At 37.8% G+C, this 24,476-nt stretch overlaps 1 protein-coding gene across 1 annotated transcript in view; it reads right to left on the bottom strand.

The window, feature by feature from the left end:
• The window catches only part of LOC134754373 (uncharacterized), a 399,152-nt gene that overhangs the window by 965 nt on the left and 373,711 nt on the right, over positions 1–24,476 (bottom strand). Inside the window, exon 9 of the mRNA XM_063690675.1 lies at positions 10,116–10,305. Coding sequence (XP_063546745.1) covers positions 10,116–10,305 — 190 coding nt within the window. The remainder of the gene's footprint in view (positions 1–10,115; positions 10,306–24,476) is intronic.

Below are 24,476 nucleotides of genomic sequence, written 5' to 3'. Positions count from 1 at the left end.
CCGAATATTAAATCATATTTTTACTTCTTGCGCCTAAATTATTGAGTGGATTTCAATGAAATATACATCAGTAGATCCATAATTGGTACACGAGTGCTATGCAATACAAATTTACTAAAATAAATGCAGGAAAAATATTTAGGACTTAAATTGTTGCCGATATAATCCCTCTCGGTCGACACCCTCTTAGAAGATTTACAATTAGGGGATGAATATTTAAAAACGCTTAAATTACTTTTCTTGTATTCTAATAATATGCCTTTATACAAAGATTCAAGTCACGCACTCAAAAAAAATATTTGATCTCCATAGAAACTTTTAACCTCATTTTTACCACCTTGGGGGATGAATTTTCAATAATGCTGAAATAAGTATTTTCTCTTTTAATTGTATATCTTTCTATGAAGTTTCAAGTACCTAGCTTAGAATAAAATTAGGACCACGACAAACTTTCAACCCCTTTTTAACCACTTTAGGGGATGATTTTTTAAAAACGCTGAAATCACTTTTCTTGTATTCTAATAACATGCCTTTATGCAAAGATTCAAGTCGCGTACCCACCAAAATGTTTGACCTCCATACAAACAAAAGATAGATATAACTCCGTAATAGATGGATACAGTCTAAGGAAAAAACGTGCCTCGAAAATCACGAAAATTTGATTCTCGATCAGATGGCACCACTAGCTTTGGCCTACTCTCGTATAGAGGGCGTTGACGGTTTCGTTTGTTATTTATAATTTTAACGCATATCAGTGAAAGAACATGGGTCAAAATCATATAAAAATAAATAATGCAAATAGAAAAATCATTTATCCATATTTAAATACATTTTAACGTATTTTTATAAATCTTCATTTTTAGCTTTCAAGTATGTCAATAGATGGCAGTAAATTTACAGTGGTTACAAAATTTACTATGACAGTACCGCTCTATCTTATTATATCCTCTTTGATACAAACTTTCTACCCCTTTTTCACCACCTTAAGGGATGATTTTCAAAAACGCTGAAATTAGCTTTCTTCTCTTTTAATGAAATACCTTTTTACGAAGTTTAAAACTCTTAGCTTAAAATATAATTTGGACTCTTAGCTTAAAATATAGCATATTAAAATCAGAAAATGAAAATTTAAAAGAACAACTTAAATCTTCAGAAAGTAAAATAAATGCGAACTCAAAAATATTGAATGAAAATAAGTCACTGAAAAACCTATTAAGAGACAAGGAAGAAGAAATTCTTAATCTACAATCAAAACTTAACCTTCCGATGACCACAGAACAAAGAATCATTCCACAATCCAATTTTTTGAAAGCACCTCAAAGCATGACTTCCATTCTCAAGAGCCGCATTTAGGCGATGATACTGCGCACATTCTGTATCTACAGCAAATAAAATGTAAGATCCGCAAATATCAGATCAGATTGACCACGTGGATCATGAACTATTGCTTTATAAACTTAACGCCTACGGTATAAGAGGCAATGTCTTGAACTTAGTTAAGTCCTACTCAACCAATAGAGTGCAATATACCGAAATAAGTAGAATCTGCACAAAACGGAAATTTGACCACAAATACAGTTCAGATCCTCGAACAATAAGTTGCGGCGTTCCGCAGGGCAGTGTCTTAGGACCCTTACTCTTTTTAATTTACATAAATGACCTGCCTAAAGTCATAACCCACCCGATGATACTTTTTGCTGATGACAGTACCGCAATAATAAAATGTAATGATATAAGCAATTACGAAAATGATATAAATAAAGCTCTTAATGATATTGTAACATGGCTTAGTAATAATAACCTAATTATTAATTTAAGTAAGACTAATATAATGCACTTCTACCAAAAAAAAACACCGGATTGCCTTAACATAAACTATAGAGGTATCAAGATAAATAATGTCCATGAATGTAAATTCTTAGGCATCATAATGGACCTGAAGTGGAAAGCACAAAGCATTGAAATATGTAAAAAAATTAATAAAGCAGCGTACGCACTCCGCAATCTGTCCAAACTTGTAAATGGCAAAGCTCTAATTAGTGCATACTACGGGTTAGTGGACTCAACATTAAGGTATGGAGTCATTTTCTGGGGCGTCTCTAGCTATACTTATGACGTATTTAAAGCTCAAAAAACCTGTATTCGTGCTATGACAAACTTAAATACTGATGAAAGCTGTATGCCTGCATTCAAATCACTAAAATTGTTGACATTCCCTTCATTGTATATTTTAGAAATGGCCTTATTTATTAAAAATAATTTAAATTTGTTTAAACTAGCATCTCATGGTCGACCGTGACCTGTGCGGCCGCAACATACCTACAAACTCCGAATACCAGCTGGAAACACAGCTCTTTTTAACAAGAGTCTGTTAAAAATGGCCACAATCATTTATAACAGATTGCCGAATGACATCCTACAACTAAATTTGAAATTATTTAAGAGAAAATTAATTAAATTGTTGTTGCAAAAGTGTTACTATTCAATTAAAGATTACCTAAACGATCAAATGCTATAGCTTTATTTTATTTTATTTTATTTATTGATGACTTAATAGTAACAGTGTTTTCACAGTTGACATCACTATGATATCTAATTTTATTCATAAATTGATAGTGACATTTTTATAATAATAATTTCAAAATTTTAATAATGTTCGTGACTCCTGTCCTATCATAACTTATTTTTCAACACACTTGCTCAAAACGACGTTTTTATTCCACCGATTTTTGGCACATAATCCTAGATATTAAACACGCGTGCTCTTTCAGTGTATTTTTCCACTCGTGCTTTTTCATTATATTATCCGACTAAGTTAAGAAGCTAACTGATTGCTAATAATATGCATGGAAAGGGAGCCTTCTTTAATTGGTCGGACTGGCGGGCACGGGCGCGCCCGACCGCCTGCGCAGTGCGCGGCCGGGGCGAGCGAGGGCCGGCCGGCAGTACGAGTATGACAGATGAAACACACAATACTGTTTTAACTATTAAAATTTGATTAATATGAAAGTTTCTTTTTTTTCTCGCAAGTGTATTGAAAAACGTCGTATGAAACGCGTGTGCATTGGTCATTACACACATCGGCTTTCTTATTGCGCGCTCGCTTACAGCTCGCGCGCACAATATGTCCTCGTGTGTAATGACCAACTTAGCACACTTGTATCATAATGTACTATTAACTTGGTGTAATTTATGTTGTATATAAATTGCTACCCTACAGTTAAGATGCATGCTGCATGCGATCAAAAATTTGTATACCTGCACCCGTGGGTAAAACATAGAGAAACCTGTACTGTACTTAATTTAACACCACAATTTTATTGTACCTTTGTTTTCACAAATAAAAATATTCTAATTTTGATTCTGATTCTGACCCTATACAAACTTTCAACCCCTTTTTAACCCTTTTAAGGAATGAATTTTTAATAATATGCCTTTATACGAAGTTTCAAGTCCCGCACTCAAAAAAAAATTATGATCTCCATACAAACTTTCAACCCCTTTTTCACCACCTTAGGGGATGAATTTTGAAAAACCCCTTCTTAGTGGATACTAACGTCATAAAAGCTACCTATTGTAAAAAATTCAGCTCTCTAGGTCCAACGGTATGGGTGCGCGTTGATTTAAGTGAGTCAGTCAGTCAGTCAGGACTTTTACGTTTATATATATAGATAAACGGCATCCTCTCAAGGCGGCTGTACTGACTTTTCTTTAATAAAACAAGTGTAAACAGAATATTGTCTTCGGTTACCGCGATAGTTACTCATGAAATAAAACTATGAAAACGGATTATATCGCGTATATTGAATTTATAATACATCCCGACGTTTCGAACCCCCGTCACCCGTTGACCACGAACGCTGTAAAGAGTTCGAAACGTCGGGATGTATTATAAATTCAATATACGCGATATAATCCGTTTTCATAGTTTTATTTCATAAGTGTAAACAGGTTGTGAAGGGCAAGAGGAATCTAACGATACATCATTTAAAAAAATCCGTGAAGTATTCTGAGTTACAGGGTGTACTGATTATCAAGATTTAAACCCATAACCCTAATTTCTGTTTAAGTCGCACTCGAGTAAAATGTTGATATTGGGGTATAACGTGTACAAATGTATAGACAAATGTGGAATTCATATTCCTACAAGTTTCCTAGTAAGAGAATATCTCCTGAAAGGGTATAAGCGCTAAATCTGGATTCAGCTATTATTTTCTATAACAAGATGTATTTTTTCCTTTCCTATTTTTTTTTCCTTCTCGGGGGAGCCTCACACCTAGAGAACGCGTACCCAGGTGGCGGATAGGGGGTGCTCGTCCGATGGCCAATAGGGCGTCGGAAGGGCTGGAGGGAAATAAAATACCTCCCGCGGACCAACAGGCCGGAGACGGATACTCCGTTATAAAACCCCTGCGCAGAGCTTCCTGGACATATTCTGGGGCGAGGTCTAGCACAGTGCTGCGTGCTTGGGCTGGAGTATGGCGGCGGAAGAGCCCCTTGGGGCCAACGGCGGCACTCACGCCTCGTAGCAGGCGACAGTCTTAGCGTCAGGTGGCAACCGGCCGTAAAACTTAAAGCCAAATCACATCCTCCTCGTTACAATAAAAAGCACAACCAAAAAGAAAATAAGTTGAACTACTAGGGCGTACCCCGAAAGCGACGCGAACCTACCCAATGCGAAGAATGCGAATACAAATAAAGATAATGAGACGATAAGATGATAAGACTAGGTACATAATTATTAAATATATGTATGTTTATTCATATATATATATATAAGGTATATTAAATTAGTATATATGTAGGTATATTATTATTTTCTTTATTGATATTTGTGTAAATATAGTATCATAGTAGTCTGACTTGGATCTTTTTCATATTTACTCTTTACAATCCTGCACCAAACTAACTGTCTCTGTTTAGCCCAATGGTTGACTGGTAGATAATGCCTCAAGGCGTTAAGTGCGCCATTTGTACTCTTTTTGTGTAAATTTGTGCAATAAAGTTTAAATAATTAAATAAATAATGCTAGGGCGTCCCCCAGAAGCGACGAACACATTGACAAGAGCAAAACATATTCGCTTACATGCAAAAACATAAGACTTGCAACCTGGAACCTCGGTACCCTCACCAGCAGGAGCCATAGCGGAAGCCGCTCGACCCCAATTTCAAAGGAATACCGCAAATCGATGTACAGGTTAGCCGTTTGGCACACACATACTAGAGGCCGAAACAAAATTTTTGACCCGAAGTTCCTAAAAAAATTTCGCTGCTAAATCTAAAAATATTGTACAAAAAAAAATCAGCCATATCGTGTCTGGAGGAGCCCAAACTTGGTATGTTTCGAAAATTCTTTTTGTTTTAATTTTAAAAAATGCCCGAAATGTAATGATGTGAATCGCCTCAAAAAGCCCTTTCGTATGATACCACATACCATGGGTTTTGGAAAAAAAAATGTTTTTTTTCATACAAAAAAAATAATGTTTTACCACTCCGCCCGCAGCGAAATTTTTTTTGGAACTGCGGGTCAAAAATTTTGTTTTGGCCTCTAGTATGTGTGTGCCAAACGGCTAACCTGTACATCGATTTGCGGTATTTTTATACGAACGGGTTAGACTACCAGGAACTATCCAAAGTACTGCAGAATAGAAATATAAATGCATGCTGCCTGCAAGAGACGAAGTGGAAGGGTTCCAAATCCAAAGATATAGGGCAAAGCTATCAGCTTATATACCATGGCACTAATAACGGGAAGAATGGAGTAGCTATAGCACTTGACCATCATTACAAGCAACGAATAATAAACATAGAACGTAAAAGCGACCGACTTATTGCCGTCAAACTGGCCATGGATCAGCAACAGCCCCTTAATATTATCACGCCTTACGCACCACAAATCGGATGCCATGAATCTGAAAAATCAAGATTCTGGGAAGATTTCGACGACCTCATAAATATGATCCCCCCGAAGAAACAAAGTATATAGGCGGTGATCTCAACGGACATGTCGGCGTTACAAACTTGCCCTACCAAAACACCCATGGAGGATATGGCTACGGCACGCTAAATAAACCGGGAGAGGAAATCCTGGAGTTCGGTACACGCCATAACTTAGCGATAGAAGAAGCCAGAGTACCTGATAACTTATAAAAGCGGTGGGAAAAGCACCCAAATAGACTACATACTTACAGATAGAAGACTACTAAAACACTGCAAGGACTGCAAAGTCATCCCAGGTGAGGCGCTAACAGCACAACATCGAATGCTAGTCTCAATCTTTAAGCTACCCAAACCCATAAAAACAGTAGTAGACAGGACCCCAAGAATTAAATGGCGCCAATTATACAGTGAAAAGGGCGAAGCACTTGTAAGCCACATAAAGTCAAACCTGGGCCGAGATATGACCAAGGAATATAAAAGCGATGCAGATAAAATGTGGTCCAACTTCGAGAAAAAGTCCACTGAGTAAGCAGAAAACACCCTAGGAATGTCAAAGGGTGGGCTTAGCAACAATAAAGACCCCACATGGTGGACGGATGAAGTAAAACTACTTGTGAAGGAAAAGAGAGACCTATTCAAACTATGGCAGAAAACTCAGATCCAAGAAGATCGTACAGAATACAAACGTGTAAAAAAATAACCAAGAGCTATATAACAGACTAGAACAAGCACAAACAGATAGCGAAATCTTTAAAATTGCTAAACAGCGCCACCGTTCCACACTAGATATAAAGGTGAACAAATACATACGGGATAAAGATGGAAAACTCCTATCAGATAATGCAAAGATCAACGCCAGGTGGTGCCAATATTACCAGGAACTGTTAAACGAGGAATTCCGTAGCCAACCTTTACCAACCAGTTCAAGGGCCATCGGAAGGCATCAAAGTGAGCGAAGTTGAGCGCGCAGTAAATAAAATGAAGAACCATAAAGCTACAGCCCCGATGGTACACCCGCTGACCTATGGAAAAGAATAGGATCCGTAGGAGCAGAGTGGCTAACAATACTTTTTAACACTATCCTTAGTAGTAACAAAATCCCCGAAGCTTGGCGCCACAGTTATCTCCTCCCCTTCTACAAAAACAAGGGAGACGTCAGCGACTGCGGTAACTATACGGGCATCAAACTCACATCGCATACCCCCAAAATCTGGGAAAGAATTCTTCACAACCGCTTTCTTAAACATGTGACCATATCAGAGAACCAGAATGGATTTACTGCCTCAAGATCAACAACAGATGCAATACAAACAGTGCGAATACTCATGGAATAAGGTCATAACAACCATGAAGATCTACATCTAGTCTTCATAGATCTAGATAAAGTATTCGACCGGGTTCCGCGTAAACTAATATGGCAAGCTCTGAGATCACAAAGAATACCTGAGTGCTACATATCACTGGCACAGGATACGTATGACAATGTAAGCACACAAGTGAGAAGCCTAGCTGGTACAGTCAGCTGCAGAGAAAAGGCACCCCCCCTGCATACAAAGTTCTGTAAATTAGTATGGACGTGGGGTACCTTTTCTCTGCAGCTGACTGTACGAGGTCAAAGTTGGCGTACACCAACATTGTTATGGACTACCTCACCAAAGACATCCAGTCCCCCCTACCATGGTGCCTACTGTACGCAGACGATGTTGTACTTATTGATAAATGCGCGGAACAGCTGCAACGGACTCTGGAGATGTGGAGGCATGCCCTGGGATCTAATGGTTTAAGGATTAGCAGAAGCAAAACAGAGTATCTGCCATGCAAATATAGCCGCACAGAGCAGACAGCAGCAAGAATCACCATTGATGGATACCCGGTACCGATAGTAAGCCAGTTCAAATACCTAGGCTCGGTATTGTCCGCGGACGCAAATGGCCCCACATATGGACGTGTCACATAGGGTAAAAATGTAGCTTGAATGAGGTGGAGGGCGCTCTCGGGGGTGCTCTGTGATCGCCGTGTGCCGATAAAGACCAAAGGCAAGGTCTACAAAACAGCTCTGAGACCTGCTATAGCGTATGGTGCAGAATGCTGGACGATCAAACAAGCGCATAAACAAAAACTTGTCAATGAGATGAAGATGTTGAGGTGGGCAGCCGGTGTGACGAGACTCGATAAAGTACGTAACGAATACATCAGAGGCAGCTACGAGGTCGCCCCCATCACCGACAAGATTCAAGAATCCCGATTGAGATGGTACGGACATATAATGAGACGCGACGAAGACCATGTCGTGAGAAAGCCCTTGAATTACCAGATAATAAGAGAGGCAGAGGCCGCCCGCCTGCTACGTGGTGGTCCACCATATCAATGGATTTGGAACAGAGCCAGTTGAACAAAGAGACAACCCAGGATCGACCGACCTGGCGCTTAAGAACGAGGAGGGCCGACCCCAAATAATGGGAATGTATTTTTTCCGCAAAGATCTAGGACTTTTTTGTGTAGAATTTAATAAGCTTTAATGTTGCCTTACACCATATTTTCATAGAGAACGTATATTTGGAGTAAAACGCAAATTTCTCCAGGATGGTACACATTTTCCTTGATGGCTGCGACTCCTCGAGGTCCCCAAATGTCAAATAGTGTGGACATGAAAAAGAGACCTTTAATTAACATACATTCCAAATTTCATATCTTTGGAAGGGTTTTGAGGTTAAACCTAATCCGATTGTACTATAAGAAGGGATGACTTTTGCAAAAACTATAAAACGATTTAACCGATCATGTTCGCTATAGTTTTCCTTGTAAGTCTTTAATAAGCTTTACTTTCACGATTTTTTTCATATTTTTGGACCCATGTTTCAAAAGTTAGAGGGGGGGGACACACCTTTTTTTCAGAGCGATTATTTCCGGAAATATTGTGTTTATCAATAAATGGTTCTTTAAGACTCGTATTAGTTTTGAAACATCTATTCAACGACACCCCACAGCCGGCACAGCCCCACACCTAAGCATTGAACGAAAAAAAATCACCCCCGCTTTACGTGTAGGAAAGGTACTATAAAAAAATATTATAGATTTTATTTTACCACTCAGTCGGCATAATTGACTTAATATTATATATCTATCCTAAATTGCAGGTTTTACCTTATAATTTATATAAGTCTAGACTTAAGCCGTCTGATCAGCGATCATCTGAAAGTGTGTATTAACCGATTCCTCGGGATCTCTTGTTGTGTACCTACGTTCCCCGATCTCTCAAAGACGAGATTCAAAATAATATATTTTTTGCATGTTTCCTCGGTTTCTCCAGGATCCCATCATCAGATTCCAACCTGAGCCGTTTTTGTGAAATCGGGGTACATTTATAAATATAATCTTTTACAGAATTATAATTATTTACGACCATAGTGCATCTGATAACAATTACAATTAGCTCCGAGTTGTTCAATACTTGTCGTGGAAGTTACATTCTGGTTTTCATCAGTACCTAGTTCCATTTCACCAAATAGCACTGTTTATACAAATACTTGGCTTTTAGATGAAAAAAAATTTTCGCTCTAAGTAAGCTTAGAAGATTTGAGTTCCTTCTATTCCTTGTGGAACCCGTCATCAGAGCCATGACCATGACAAAAATGTTGCTTAAGAAACCTAACTCTATACGAACGAGCATAACGGAGAAGATAAATCGCCAAACGTGCAATACGTGTTGTTGAGTCACCACTCAATAACACCTCTCACCACTCAATGGAAAACCTTCCATTCTGGTCTTCAGGAGCATTTCTAGTTCATCAAATGTCACTTTTTGAACGTAAACGCTTGATTTGTTGATAAAAAATGAAAAGATAATTAAAAGATTTAAGGAGTTCCCTCGATTTCTCACGGATCTCATCATAAGAACTGGATTTCAACAAAAATGAAACCAATCTGTGAGTATATACTTTCAAAAATTAACAAATTGGTTGAGAAATGACGGCGTTATGAGGTCACAAACTTAAAAAATAGAATGTCCTCTTTTCGAGTTTTAGTTGGTTAAAAATACTAAACATTCCTACACATGAATACTAAAAATTCCTTCCCTTCATCCTCCGAAATATTAGCTTGAAATAGCTTCAAAACTTTCAGATAAGTTAAACGTTGAAATCGGTTAAAAAGGAGTATTTGTGATTTATACTAACGAATGAGAGGTCCGAACTCTTATAGGTGACTGCGTCGTAGCCGAAACGCAGCACGAAGTTCATTGAAAATATGGAGAAGATGCATCGTACGTCGGTGGTGGCAGGAATGAAGTAGCGATATGGGCCACACCAGTAGGAGATCTTCGGTTCGTACTCTACAGACTCGGGAAATTCCTCACGAGGGTTGATCCTGGAATTTATTTATTAGGTAGGTTGGTAGTACTTCGCACTGCTGGTACTTCACAATGAGTCGAGAAATTTTACAATGATTTATTTCTTTGATTAAGATATTGAGAAAACATAAAAACAAAAAACCGGCTAAGTGCGAGTCGGACTGGAGCACGAAGGGTTCCGTACCATTACGCAAAAAACGGCAAAAAAATCACGTTTGTTGAATGGGAGCCCCACTTAAATAGTTATTTTATTCTGTTTTTAGTATTTGTTTTTATAGCGGCAACAGAAATACATCATCTGTGAAAATGTCAACTGTCTAGTACCGTGTGTAACCGTGATAGGATTCATGAGATACAGCCTGGTGACAGACGGACAGACAGACAGCGGAGTCTTAGTAATAGGGTCCCGTTCCCGTTTTTACCCTTTTGGGTACGGAACCCTAAAAATAAAAATGTTTCTTGTCCTCCACGCGACATCCTCCTTATTTTTTTATTTGCCGGCTGCCAGTCAGAAATCTAAAATCAATTTGTCAGTAGGAAAACGTTAGGCCAAGCAATAAGAAGGTATAGAGGGAACACAATTGTTGACTTCGTAGCTTTGTTTGGACTAATTAGGGTGAGCGTCAGGATGGCGAGTGGACCTCTGCGATTTCAACGAAATATTTATAAACATATTGTACCTTCAGTGTACCTCTCTCTAAAACGAGATTTAACAAAAAAGGGCCACTCGCCACTAAAAGAATGTATTTATAGTGTACCTTCAGTGTAGCACCAACATACACGACCTGTTTATCTTACAAAATAAATGCATAAGAATCCTAACCAACATAAACGAAACAGATAGTTGTCGACCCCATTTCTGTAAACTCAACATATTAACATTGACCTCCTTATACATACTCGAGATAACTAAATTCAAAAGAAAATATAATTACTTCTTTGCAGTACCAAAAGATCCGACTACCTCAAATTTACGCCCTAGAAATACAATTCCGGTTCCATTTTCAAATTTAAGTATCCATAGCTAGCTCTAGTCCATATTACAATGTGCATTAAGATTTATAACTAACTTCCAATACATATAAAAAACGAAAAAAATGGCAATATACGTCAGAATGGCGGGTGGCCCTTTTTTGTTAAATATCTCGTTTGAGAGAGAGGTACACTGGTTTTATTACAGGTACACTGAGGTACACTGAAGGTACAATATGTTTATAAATATTTCGTTCAAATCGCCGAGGTCCACCCGCCATCCTGACGCTCACTAGTTAGGAAGTGAACATATCAAACGTCCCCGGCCGTAAGTGCCGTAACCCTGGTGCTGGGGGGGAGAGGGAGTCTAATTTTTCGGTTTTTTACTTATATCTCGGAAACTATGCGTCCTAGCGACATGATATTTCTACAAAACTAAAGCTTATTAAATTTGCTACGTTTTACTTGTCAAGTTTTTCGATATCTTGTATCTAGTTTTCGCGCTTGCATATGTGTATCAGTACTGGACGGGTTCATAATATGATAATATCGTTTCTGAAATCATAATTTGTGGCTTTCCATTACAAAAGGGTCCTTATGCTCCATGTGCATAAGGATCCTACTCTGATGGAACCGTCCCTTATGCAAATGGACCATAAGGACCCTTCTCTGATCGCTGATCGAAAGCTTTCTTATGTTCTGTACCAACATGAAGCATAAGGACCCGCCTCGATGGAAAGCCACATTTTGACACATGCATGGCAGGCATGCAGGTTGTAGGATTGTTTCAGAAATCACAACCATTAAATGAAAACAAAGTATATTGGCATAGAAAAATAAATTAAACATTACAAAAGTATGGTATGTATGCACCATTGAGTTAAGTTAATGTTGGAACAAGTTGATACAAGTTTATGTTGGAACGAATCCAAAATAAATTCATCAGGTTCTTGTACCTAAAGTTGTATGGAGTGTACCCCTTCTATCCTCGAATGTATCCAACCCTGTTTGTGCTCGGAATGGTGGGATATAACCAGCTAGAGGTTAGAAGGGAATTGGCACTAGCTTCTTATAGTATATTTAGGTTAGTGCGTGGAAAGGTCAGTAACCCAGAGTTACTAAAGTCGATAGGTGTTTACGCGCCCCCACGGTACGTGTGGCGGAGGCGCAGGCCGCCCCTGCTGGCCGAGCCGCACGCGTGCACCGGGTTGATGCGCACGGCTCCTTGGACGAGAGCCCTGCGCACATTTAACCAAGTTGCCAATCGATCTGACGTATTTTATTGTTCCGAGAGTGAATTTGAGAAAGTTATAGTAGTAGTATAGTTATAATAGTAATTTATTATTTTTTAATGTTAATAGCCTACACTATCGCATTGGGAAACTGTAAGGATAGCTGTAAGATTTATAAAAAAAAAAAAAGTTTCGCTCTCTTGGGGTGAGAAGGACCTTCATCCTCGTCCTGGTTTTCTATCTCTTCTCCATCGGACCCCTGTAAGGAAACGGTCAGAGTATTCTCCTGTACTTCTTCATCTTCGTAGTCAATTTGAGGGACCCCATTCAGGCAGTTCCTCTGGCAATTTTGGCATGCTGCACCACCTGCAAGCAAGCTGCAAGCACCCCTAAGCCAAATTACTTTGTGGAGGAGAAGCCCTCCGTCAAATACAATGTCCAGTTGTATGATACCTACATCTTTGGCTGGCTTAGTGTAAAATAATTTATTTAGCACTGACTTCGCCGTTTTCCTCATCCCGCTCTCACTGAAAAGGGCTAAAGGGAACGGGGCTAATTCGTATTCCATGTACAGCTTTAAATCTTCGTCTGTTTTTTTGCTGATGGATATACGTCGGAATAGCATGTGGAATCTTGTCGTCGTTGATTTTGATCGATGAGCTCACTGTTGAAAGGGGAAGAGCTCGATCTTTTCGAGCCAATTTAATATTAGAAAATGCCGAAATTGCCGAATTAATCATTTTAGCCATTGCTCGCTTACCAACTGCAACAGCATTATAGCAGGTGATCGTTTTATCTCCAACAATTCCTGTTGCGATAGATATGATGGCACTGGTCTCTGGGAAGGGAGGAAATTTCTAAAACCAATCGGTGAGCTTGGCAATGTCGGCTGCATCCTTGTTTTGACAAGTTTGTCCGAAATCTGCATGTTGCTCACTGGTGGATAAAATTAATTAAAAAAAAAAGTAAAACCGACTTCAAAAAAAAAAGGAAATTGGCTATTCAAAAATTAAATATAATGAAAGTACGTTTTTGCCAGTAATCAGCCCCCTGTGTACCAATAGACAGCCTTTAAGTACCCAGTGCCCAGCCATCCCATTTTAACGGCTGAGTAGTGGGTTCTGAGTTCCGCGATGTCAATGTCCACAGGTCAGCCACAGGCTGACTACTGGGTAGTTACTTATTTCAATCAAATAAAGTCATAATAATGTAAATATTTAAAGGTGCTTGGCTTAACGACTTAGATTTCATTTGAAAATTTAAAAAAGTTCTGATTTCTATGGTCAGCCTCCCCCGGCTGAATTCTGGGTTTACGACCTTTTTAAAATTACTGCCATAAACCCAGTAGTCAGCCAAGGGAGGCTGACTATTGGATTTCGTACAAAAAAGTAGTTCCCAATAGTCAGCCGCCTTTAAAATGTTGCTTTTATATGGATTTATATTAATTTTTTACTTTTTTCAGTTAGAATAAGTATTAATCATATGATACAGTCCACATCCTTTTAACAAGATATCATAATTCGGCTGTCAATGACTTATCAAAATAACATGTGACACTCCAAAAAAAATGGCGCATATCACACGATACTTCATGTCAAAAGACAGCACTTCTTTGAAGTAGTGTTGTGGTTCATGCTAGACAATTTATTTTTAAAGTAAAATATTTTTTAATTAATAGTTTATCAATCTATAATATCACCTACTTTTGACATGAAAAGTAGAAAAGGTTTGATAATTACAGCCAAAAATAAGCAAGAAAGGCTGACCACTGGTGCATGGCTGAACACTGGTGCCTTTACCCTAACTGGACCCCTTCCAAGATCACTTTATTTTTTTTATTTTTTTATTTTTTTTATTTTAGTCACATGCACAAACTTACAGCTAAGATGCCAAAACGCTTATGCGGTAGAGATATTGGATACAATACAATCAGAATTAAAAAAAAAACATAAAATAAATGAAACGAAACAGAGAGGATGTCAAACTTAAACTTAAACACATATACAAAAATGTCATTATTCATCCGTCAAATACATAATTATAAAATTTAAAAATTTCCTTATAAAGACACCGATACTATCGTAGTATACGTCAGCATCATGTTTGATGTTAAAGAAGTCATTAAAAAGTGTCAGAGCTCTAGCAGTGGGAGCGTTCTGGGCCCGACGAGTACGAACCGCACCGCGCGCGAACAGAGGCCTTCGTCTACGCACCCCGCCCTCACCAGTGTCTTCCGCGCTCAGTCGCGCCTGCGGTACAAACAAACCAATACGTTTTAAGACGGTTGGATTGTCGACCTTATTATTGAGTAGTTGGTAGTAGTGCACCGCAAGTAGCAGCTTGCGCCGTAACTCGAGACTCTCGAGAGTATCTAATCCCACCATCCCCGTCACGAAAAGAGAGTGAAACAGAAAGGGATAATACCCATACTGCCTTTTGTAGAGAAATCTCGCAAATTTCCTTTGAATCTTCTCCAACATCAAGGTGTACTTTTTCTCATTTGGATCCCATACCGTAGACCGGAATTCCAATATGCTACGTACGTAAGCATTGTACAAAACTTTGGGTATAAGTCTACTTTTAAAGTGGGAGCTGACTCTCATTATGAAACCCAATGATTTAGTTGCACGCTTACAAATGGCAGTTATATGCGAACGGAAGTTAAGTTTCCTATCCATATTTATGCCTAGGTCCCCCGTATTTCCTGCTCTCTTGCTATCTCACCGCCACACAGATGGTAGGAAGAGTAAATCGGAGATTTGGCTCTTGTAAATGTAACGACTTTACATTTGCTTTCGTTAAAAAGCAGACGATTAGCCTTGCTCCACTTAGCAACAGAATCTATGTCTAGCTGTAATTTGTCACAGTCGCTAACATTTTCGACCCGCAAAAATATTTTAAGGTCATCGGCAAACATGAGACACCTCGCATACTTAGTGACCCTTGGCAAATCGTTGATTATAATGAGGAACAACGTTGGGCCAAGAGTACTCCCTTTTCTCGTATAGAATGGTTGGGATTCGTGACCTACAAGTCCCACATACTCTGTTCGACCGCCAAGGTAATCAGCGAAAAAAACGCAGAAGTTGGGGCATAAATCCCAGTTGGGCAAGCTTTTGCAAATAGAATGTCGTTGTCGACTAAATCAAAGGCCTTTTTAAAGTCAAAATAGGCTGTGTCGACTTGCCTACGCGCATCCATAGCCGCCAACACGTATTCAACAAAGGCTATGTGATTAGTTGTAGTAGATCTGCCTGTACTGCGAGTCATCGACAAGTCCAGCCAATTGCCTACCTATTTGGTAATCAAGTATTGACACGAATAACTTGCCGAAAACAGGTAGAACAGCAATTGGCCTGAAGCTTGTAACATCCGGAACCAAACAAGAAGCAGAACCTCCCTTGGGCACAGGTGTAACTCTTGACACTTTCCAACGTCTAGGAAAGAAGGCTTGTTTCAAAGACAGGTTGAAAATGTGTAAGAGAGGTGCCTTCAGGACTGACATGCAGTCAATGGCCAAAAATGGGGGATTGGCATCAGGGCCGGTTGCAGACCGAGGTTTAAGTCTCTTAGTTGCACGAAGCAACTCCCACTCCTCCACACCATCGACAGCGATTCTTCTAACTGCGCCCACCTCCTTCACGCTCTGTGCAGCATCGTCTGCGTCCAGTCACGGCACATCAGTTTGGAAAACAGAGCTGAAGTATTCGGCAAAGGCTTCAGCCGCATCTTGGCCCGTTACGAGGTTATCTTTAAAGAAGAATTCCGTACTAGATATTCTCTCCCGTCGCTTTTTTTTCACAAATTGCCAGAACTTAGTCGGCTCATTAATGATATTGTCTTCTATATTTTTAAGGTACAGTTGATACGCTTGGTCACTGTAGTACCTGTACAGTTCTTTATTCCACACAGCACCATTCTCTTAAAAAAAATTCAGGTGGCAATACTTGAGCTGTATGTTTAGGATGATTTCTGGCGTGTACCAATCCGGGTAAATATATTTACCTACACGATTTTTTTGTTGTTTTCTGTACGGAACAAACTTAGACATACACTCGGTTAACTTAGTGTAGCCTGTTGCAAGCAGGTGGCCTCTTACTGCCCTCGCAAAAGCATGGCCTTGCATCATTTTGTCCACTGACAGAGGGGAATATATTGTACTCAAAAGTTCTTTAAGGCCACTACCAGCCATGACACATACTTGCACAACGACGGACTGCAATTCCACTTCCTTGGCCTGTAGTGTTTCAAGTGGAATAATTCCGAGTTTTCCAGTCTCCAGGGACGTAGGCATCTTGGTCAGTCTAGTGAAGCCTGATACTGAAAGCTCCACATAAGTCATGGAAGTGTTGAATCCGTCTATGGTACATGCATTAAAGTTGGCGTTGTCAAACACGAATTGTGTAAATGAATTCGGCTTGACACTTGGTTGAGCATTTAGAAGAGCAGACATTTCCAACCTTTGTTCTTATTTGCGCAAAACCCCATGTTTGCTAAAAGATCAATTAGGTAGTCGTCTTGAGCCGTATTTCCTGTGGAGGAAAAGGGATAGGCCACTCAATACAGAAGAAGTAAAAGTACGGGATCTAATTACTGAGGTTATGACATGAGCGACCGTAACACTCTTGGTTTCCTGGATTCTTTTCGTTTTGTTCATCGTCAAGCTTTCGAGAAAAGTGAGTAAAGATTCTGGGAGATCTTCTGCATCTTTAAATAAGTCATCGAGTTTGCAATCACAAGGAATACCCCCCCATTCCTTGTGATTGCAAACTTTACTCTGAATATCATTCCTAATGATTTCGGCGGCTTTTTGCACAATCCTGAGTCTTTCGTCACTTTCCTTGTCTTACCTTGTCCTTGATTTGTTTGCCGGTATCTATAAAACACAGCACCGGAACATCGATCTGTTAGAACTTCAGAAACTATCAAACGAGACCCATACTTGGCTTGAAGTTGAGCTTTTATAGTTTTCCATACAGGGTTCTCCCCAGTAATTGCATCGAGAATTTCAGTTTGTAAGAACTGGCAGTCTGTACTAGTCATTTTAGTCATTTATTCAATATTGCATTGTCATGTACATAATAAGGTGTTACATTTTATATAGCCAGTTCATGACACCCTGTAAGGGCACACAATAGTACAGTTTTTCTATTCTATTAATTCTAATTTACACATTGTAATTAAGGTAACATAATAAAATTAACATATTAGCGTATCAGTGGTTTAGTAACCTATTAGTTAGTCTCATAAATTAATTTAGTAACTTCAACAATAGCAACGTCAACAATGCACCGATACAATAATTTCTGATTGAATTAACTTGTCAAATTATTATAATTATTATTTATTTAATGAATGTCAATTAATATTAAAGTGATGGCAGCAATATGTCAAGTTAACAGTCTTACACTAATTCGGTGTCATATTTATCTAACGTATTATCTTCCAGGAATGATTCGACTGTGTAATAACAATTTTCTATTAATAGGCTTTTCAGTTTAGAGTTAAAAGTTTTCTCATTTAGTTCGTATTTGATAGCATTAGGGATTTTATTAAAAATTTGGATACATTTATACTGTGGTCCATTCTTATACATTGCTAAGTTAGGTCTAGGTAGTAGCAGCTTATTTCTATATTAAATTAAATTAAATTAAATTAAATTAAATTGTCATTTATTTCAGGCCTAATACACCCATATGTGTTAGTAACTTACATAGCTAATAAAAATAATGTTAGTGCTATTACAAAACAAATTAACATGCAAATTAACTAATGACTAGGAGCTAACTTAGGGCTAGGACACACCGGATGAGCCTTATAAATCTAACATATCACCACAAATTATCATCATTTTTGACTATACATATTGACTTCTAGTTTTACACGTATCGACTTTTAATGGAAATAATTCTGTGTGTTGTCTGAGAAATTGTACAGCCTCCATTATGTATATTGAGGGCAACGTTAACAGTTTAAACCGTATAAAGTGAGGGCGGCAGCTGTTAGGTATGTGTACGTTCGCTAAGATTCGTATACACTTTTTCTGTAGGATGAATATATCTTTGGCATCTGTGCTATCTCCCCAGAGAAGTACGCCATATCGGAGGCCAGAATAGATATAAGCAAAATATACTGATAAAGCCGACTCAAAATCCGTGTTCGCTTTTAATATACCAAGAGCGTAGATAAATTTGATTATTCTTGTTTTGAGACTTTGGATATGCTCTTTCCAGTTTAACCCTGAATCTATAGTTATACCCAACAGTTTGAAATCATTTACCTCTTCTATTGTATTGTTATTTATTTGTAGTTGCAATTCTAATGGTTTCTTCTGTGTCGGTTTAAATTGAATAATTTTTGTTTTCTGTAGGTTTATATCTAAATTATGCTCGGCAAGCCATTTTTTGACAGTGTGTAAAAGGGTCAAAAGTTTTAGGTTAGCTTCGGTACTGTCCGTAGCGCTAAACAGCAAAGAGACGTCGTCTGCAAACATGACACATTTTGTATTTTCATCTAAAATTTTGGGCAGATCGTTGATATACGCTAAGAATAGGGTACAGGCCAAAATACTTCCTTGAGGGAGGGAGCAAGTGGTCTGACGTAGTTGAGAGTTTACGCTCGCTACCTCTCGGCTCTGGTGGTCGTAATAATCTATTTGTACATATTGTTTCCGATTCTGTAGGTATGATTGGAACCATTTGTAGGCCATGCCGCGTACTCCCATGCCGTATAGTTTAGTCAATAAGATCTCATGGGATACTTTGTCGTATGCCTTAGTCATGTCTAAGAGTAGCCCTATACTATATTGTTTTATATTTAAGTGCTCTAAGATATGTGTTATATATTTGTATACTGCTAAAGCCGTTGAATGGCGTTTTCGAAATCCGTGTTGATTTGAGTCTAAGATATTATATTTTTCGAGAAAGTTATATAATCTGTTTGCCATAGTTTTTTCAAATATTTTTGACACAGATGGTAGCAGAGCAATAGGCCGGTATTGATTTGGGTTGTTTGCAGTACCGCCTGGTTTTAGAATTGGTTTGATTTTAGCTATTTTCAGTAGCTCCGGGAAAGCGCCTTCGTCAAAGGATTGATTTATTAGTCCCGTCAGTGGGGCTGCTAGTTCAGCATCGCATTTTTTTATTAAAGCTGGTGGGAGTTCGTCAATACCATAGCTTTTTTTGTTTTTTAATTTACGTATCAATTTAGTTATTTCGTCTTCATTGACTGGACTAATATAGATTGAATTGGTTGTAGGATATATAACAGGGCGTCCGATGCGCGGTGCTGTCGCTCCCGCGGCCGGGGAGCACGGCGCGGGAGCCGATGATTCACCCACCGATGCGAAGTGCTCGTTAAACAGGTTTGCTATTTGCAGGGGCGATTCTAAAATAGTATTGTCTGTTTTTAATGTAATATTTTTGTAGATATTCTTTTTGTTTCTGCGCGTTATATTATTTATAAGTGTCCACATAGTCTTTACTTTATTGTGGGATCTTTTTATTTCATTAATATGGTTTAATTTCTTTGATTTTCTTATACATTTTTTGAGTATTTTCTCGTATTTTTTATAGTGGTCATGAATTATTAAGTTATTTGTAGTATTGGCGAAGCTTTTCAGCTGTTGTTCAGTCGGCAAGCGAGTTTTAAGCCTTTTGTTAGTCATGTTTTTTTTATGGGTTGATGGTACTAGTTTGATACGTCTTATTGGTAAATAGGTATTTAAAATATTTTATAATGTATTGTGGAATGCCTGAAAGTTTTGGTTTAAGTTATATTTTTTCAGCAACACGCTGTTCCAATTTATTTTGGCTAGTTCTTGTTTAAATAGTAACATGTTTTTTCCGCTAAAGATTCTACTATGTGCGTACCACGGGTTTTGGGTTTTTTGTGTATCTTGTCTTTGGAGCGTCAGCAAAACGCTTTTATGGTCCGATATGCCGTTATCTTCTACCTCAACATTACATTTTGTCTGATTTGTAAAAATTAAGTCGATACATGTAGATGAGTTATTTATTTCCCTTGTAGGTTGTTTTACAATTTGTTTATAATTATAACATAACATAGTGTCAATTAATCTGTTTTTAGTAGGTGAATTACCCAGCATGTTTATATTAAAGTCACCAACTATAAAAGTTTGTCTGTTTTTTTCTATTTGCTGTATTTTACAAAGCAGCCTATTTAAACAATCAAAAAAGGTTTCTATGTCGCGATCCGGTCTATAAATGTTTATTAACAGTATATTTTCTTTAGGGATTTCTACCGCACAACACTCGAAAATGAACTCTATTGATAGTTTAGATATGTCTATTCTTTCCGTAAATTCGATGTTTTGTTGTAGCAGAATTGCCACACCTCCTCCCTGGCGTTGACTCCTATTAAATGAGGCTGCGAAGTCATAGCTGTTAATCGTAACTAATTCTTTTTGGTTTTCGGATATTCAGGTTTCACTAATACATGCTATTTGGATATTTTTGTCTAGTAGAAGCGTCTCCATGATTTCGATCTTGTTTTTTAGGCTTTGAGCGTTTTGAACTATAATGGTAAGTTCATTCACGAAAGGAATCAGTTTTATTGTGAGCGTTGTCCATTGGTGTACTTAGTACTTTTTCATTCGGTGCGTTCGAGGTTGTTTGTTGTTGTGCGCATGATGACGTCATCGGTGCGCTTTGTTTTGTATCTAACTGCTGCGCTTGCACTTCTAGTGACCTATTTTCGCTATAAACGTGTTCTACACCGTTTATAAAAAGTTTGTTGTTCCTAATGACTGCATATTTTCCCTCTTGGCGTGCTTTTCTCATATTTTCTCTAAGTAGCATTCTTTCTTTTAACGCTTTTTTTATCTAAGAAGGGTGAAATTGCGTAACCTATGTTTTTAAAATAGTGTGCGTTTTGAAGTATATAGTTGGTCATTCGTCTGCTTAAGAGGTCTAGCCGTAAGGGGCGACGGTACCCTCTTTTACCTATTCGGGTGGCTTGTTCTATAAATCCGTTAATATTTATATTCATAACATCGGCGAACATGTTATCAACACGGCGACATAGATCTGATTCCGTTTCATATTCATATTCGTCCAGGCCATACAGAATTATTGTTTTGTTTTGTTCGATATTTTTAATTGTGTTTGTTTCTGTCCCTAGTTGATATTTTAGCTGGTGCAGTTCTGTCTTTAATTGGTGGGTTTCCTTTTCTAATTGTTCTATTTTTGCCTTAGTTTTCTGTAGTTCACTTTTTTGAATTTCATGTTGTGATGATAGTGTATTGATTTCTTGAGTTATATCCTGTTTTAATTGGTGTATACTTGTATTTATTTCTTGTTGTATTGTAGTTTTCATCTCAGCCAACATAATTGTTTTGTATCTATCCAAGTTTTTGTCTAGAAGTGCGCTAAGTTGATCTAGTGTGAGGGGCTGGTCGCTTGTAGTTAGGGGTGCGATATTTGTGGACGAGTTTTGTGTCGTTGTGCTGTTGCTTATTTCTGTTTTATCGTATATTTGAGAGTGTGTATCTTCGTCTAAGCCTAGTAGATTGTCGACTGACATGGTGGTGTCGTCGAGGCGCGGGTCCGGTGGCGGTGCTGATGCTGGGGGTAAGTATCGGTTCCGTACTGGGGTATCATCATCTCTTTTCCTACGTGTAATATTATCGCAACGTTGGCAGGTCCAATATAGTTTAAGATGCTTTCCGTGTTCCCTATAATAAGCGGAAGTCATACTAGTGCACGTATAGTGATATGTTGCCTGTCAGGTGACGCATGTCAATATAGTCATACTTTTTATGGCCATTTTTTGCCCGGATGCTGCACTTCATGATAAAAGCAAGCCGCTTTGCACAGTGCTAGTAGGGACCAACCTGAGTGATTTGACCCGCAGCAGCGCAAGTTTCACCCCTTAGGAACAGAGATGGCGCCACTTCTTTAAAAAATATTTCAAAAAATTCTACAAGCTAAACCAATGAACCGATTTAAATGTTTCATATCTCAAATGAAAGCTCATTATATACATTACTTTTAAAAAAAAAATCAAAAAATATATACTGATTACTTTTGACAAAAAACGGCATCTTAAGTTTTTTTTTTTACTCGATTGATAGTTTTTACTTGGTTTCTCAAAAAAAATGTATGGAACATGAATAGCTTAATGCATGTATATATTACTGAATAAATAACAAGTATTATAACAAAAACCCGACACCGATACCTATCATACTTCACGAAATATAAAAGTTTGAATGTGAGTGTAAATTTCTTCAAAATATATTTCAAAAAATTCTACAAGCTTAACTATTTGACCGATTTCAATGTTTAATATCTCAAATAAAAGCTCATTACATACATACATTACTTATAAAAAAATACTCATAAAACATATACTGAACCCTTTTGGCAAAAAACGGCATCTTAAGTTTTTTTTTCTTACTCGATTGATAGTTTTTACTTGATTTCTTAAAAAAAATTATGGAACATGAATAGTTTAATAAATATATATATATAGTACTGAGTATATAAAAGTATTACAAAAAAACCCGACACCCATACCTTTCATTCTTCACGAAATATTTAAGTTCAATTATGCACGTTCTTACAAATAAATCCTTTAAAAGAAATCTTCTACCGCAGTAAGTGCACTGATTTTAATATGAAATGTGTCATATGAAAAGAAATCACCCAATTTATTTTAATAAATAAATAAAATATAAATAAAAACTGAATAAAGATTTTCCTGGTGGTGAATTACAAAAAAATATAACAAATCTAAAATTAGGAATTATTTTTATTTAAAGTGACTACATTTGTAAACAAAAAACTTAAATGTCCTCTTCGGGTTCATATTTCATATTTATTTATTGCAGCCATGGTTTTATAGGTATTACAAATTCTTGGTAGTTCCACATGGACCCCGTGGGGGCATAGCAATATTACATGCATACTTAGGATCTAATCTTAAATCTATGTGTATAATATAAAAGTAGGTCAAATTAGTAGTTTTTATACATATAAGCCGAATTGAATCAGATAATTGTCAGTGTATTAAATACAAAAATAAACGGGCAAGTAATTATTATTAGGTTATGTCAAATTATATGGTTCACCGGTAGATGTAAAACTGAAAAAGAAAAGTCGTTTTGTTAAGTACTCGTACCATTCCAATACTACAAAATCACTGATCATACATGAACTGGTTGCTGTAGATTACTGTTGAATTATTTTTGTGCCTAGTTGATAACCATTAAACCTATAATTTTGTGCCAGACCTATAATTAGTGGTCAGCATGCAAAATAACCCTGGATTGAAAATTACATTAACTTACTTTTGATTTGTACAGCCACATTTGCATGATTTACATGGCCAGCTGACGCGACGACACCCACAATGCATAGTTTCGCAGCCAGATTTGCAGCCACAATGGTCCAAGAGGCTTAATTGAGACCAAATCGCTGTAAATGCCGACCATTCCGGAGTCCAACTCTCTTTTTCCTCATTCCATCCCCAAAAAGATGTACATGGTATGGAAACTTCTGGTTTCAGAGCGTTTCCCCATATATGGCGCTCTTGGTAAGCTGCTCGAAGTGCATGTTTATAGAGAGCAGCTGATGTAGGTGGCAGGGTTGGCAGGTTCTAATTTCTCGGCCAAATCAGATTTGTTCCCTGAACAACGCCCTCCATTGTCTGACAACGAAGGTGGACAAATTTGGTTTTCGTACTGGAAGAATTCGTTCAGATCAAGCTGCCTTTCTCTGGCCACTATAAAAAGACGGGAAAATAGGAGTATGTCAACTTTTAAGTTTTTGATTTTGTCAGTTGTCAGGTGTGTAATTACATATTTTAATTTTAGTATAAAGTAACCCTAGATTTGTGTTATTGTTTGGCCAAACGGAACACATAAACGTAAATGAAGTTCACAAATATTTGTTTGCTTCAAAAAACAAGCTTGTGTCAAGCCTGCCACCTACATCAGCTGCTCTCTATAAACATGAACTTCG

This window comes from Cydia strobilella, chromosome Z, assembly GCF_947568885.1.
Source record: "Cydia strobilella chromosome Z, ilCydStro3.1, whole genome shotgun sequence".
In the NCBI taxonomy this organism is placed as follows: Eukaryota; Metazoa; Arthropoda; class Insecta; order Lepidoptera; family Tortricidae; genus Cydia; species Cydia strobilella.
This window is presented reverse-complemented; position numbering and strand designations above follow the sequence as displayed.